Source organism: Atta cephalotes (assembly GCF_000143395.1).
Source record: "Atta cephalotes unplaced genomic scaffold scaffold00038, whole genome shotgun sequence".
NCBI lineage: Eukaryota > Metazoa > Arthropoda > Insecta > Hymenoptera > Formicidae > Atta > Atta cephalotes.
Window position 1 is genome coordinate 483,428 of NW_012130102.1, and position 1,856 is coordinate 485,283.

Consider the following 1,856-nt stretch of genomic DNA (forward strand, 5'->3'; position numbering starts at 1 on the left):
TATATATATATATATATATATATATATATAGATAAAAATTTATTATAGACTTATTAAATTGATTTTTTACACGCGTTATTTTAATGAACATTATTTTATAACGTATATTTTAATGAACGTAGAATTACGTGATATCTAAAATATTTGTTTTTTTTCTTTCAGGTCGGGCGAGCACGATAATATCGAATATACGTCGCGATCGAGCACAGGAAAGCGGGACGGCCACGTAAGATCTGGTCTCCACGGACGGGAAAATATGAGCATTTCGTGAAGCCAGAAAAGCAGAATTTTCATCATGGAAACCGAGGAACTTACTAGGCTCGTCGACGAGATCTACAAGGTAAGTAATCCTGTCGACCGAGTAAGGAAAACGATCAAGCGCACACTTTCAATTATTGGACAGTTATGCCCGAATTGACAAGGAAAATGCAAATCTCAAGTTTCAATTAGAAAGTAGTTGAAATAAGTACAATTCTGGTTTACACGATTATCGTTGAAGAAAATACATTTATTCTTAGAGAAATTTAATATGTACTGTAAATACATATTAAATTGATTAGTGTAAATCACTTACTTTGAGTATTAAAACAACGAATGTTTTTAACTCAAAATAAATAATTAATCACTAACTAATTCAATATTTACAATAACGAAGGATTACATCGAACATTGAGTTTCGGTGAAACGAGTTAGTTTTCGTGTATATTGTAGATGTATGAAAAATGTGCTCTGTGAGCACAAGTTTCATATTTTTAATATTCCATAGTTCCAAACTATCCATATATTAAGCTTTGTATCTGTGACATCTTCTGTTTCATTACAATATAAACACGTACATAAAAAAAAAGATTCATTTGATTAAATTAATTTAATTCGTTTTTATTTCTTTTGATGAAGAATGTATATGTATTTTTAAATCAAACATATTGTAATATTTGACTTGAAATACACATTTTTCAACAAAAGAAATAAAAATAAAAAGAAATGAAATTAATTTAGTTTAAAATGAACAATTTTTTTTTCTCGGTGTAAAATTTAATTCATTTCACTGGGACTTAATTTCCCATAATTAGAATTATAATCAGTGAAATAAATTAGTTTTTATAACTATAATTGTAATTAGTAGATTCACCCTTCAGAATCCTTTCTCCAAGGATCTCTATATCTTTTGCACGAAAAAAGGGAATGAGAATTTAAACGGCAACCGATTTCACAATAATTTCACGATTTTATCGAAGCCTTGCTTAATAAATCCGCATTTTTCGGAGGATCATTTAGGAGATTGGATTCGTAATCAGGCTTCCAGGTGCAGGTCCAGCATAATTATCGCGGCAGCACTCGACTACGGTCTACGGTATGGAACGACGCTTAGTTACGATCTCCCGGAGATCGCATCGAAATAACGAGGTAACCGCCAGTTAACCCCGTTATCGCGCGGCTGAGAGTTTATGAGGTCCCGTCGCTGACAAGCGAGCCCCATGGCGCGAGTATATCACGCTGCGCGTAGTTATGTTTCAGCGGGATTATTCAGCCAGGTGTATTTGGGAGGGGGGGAATGCGCACCCCTGCATGGATATTAATTGGCTCCCGATCTACGCGCAACCCCCTCTCACGCGTGCCATCGGTTTTCGTCTGTCGAGAGTGCGCCGCTACAGAATGTCGTTCTCCATAACCGCACATTCCTTGGGGTTGTAATATTATATATACATAAAATCATATAACATTGTAATCATATAACACACACACACACACATATATATGTATATACATTGTACATGTAATTATATACGTGTGTGTGTGTGTGTGTGTGTGTGTGTGTGTGTGTGTGTGTGTGTGTGTGTGTGTGTGTGTGTGAG

At 34.8% G+C, this 1,856-nt stretch overlaps 1 protein-coding gene across 1 annotated transcript in view; it reads left to right on the plus strand.

Annotated features, from left to right (window-relative positions):
* Positions 1–295: 295 nt before the first annotated feature.
* Positions 296–1,856, plus strand: part of LOC105621879 — a 103,600-nt gene continuing 102,039 nt past the window's right edge. Inside the window, exon 1 of the mRNA XM_012203318.1 lies at positions 296–340. Coding sequence (XP_012058708.1) covers positions 296–340 — 45 coding nt within the window. The remainder of the gene's footprint in view (positions 341–1,856) is intronic.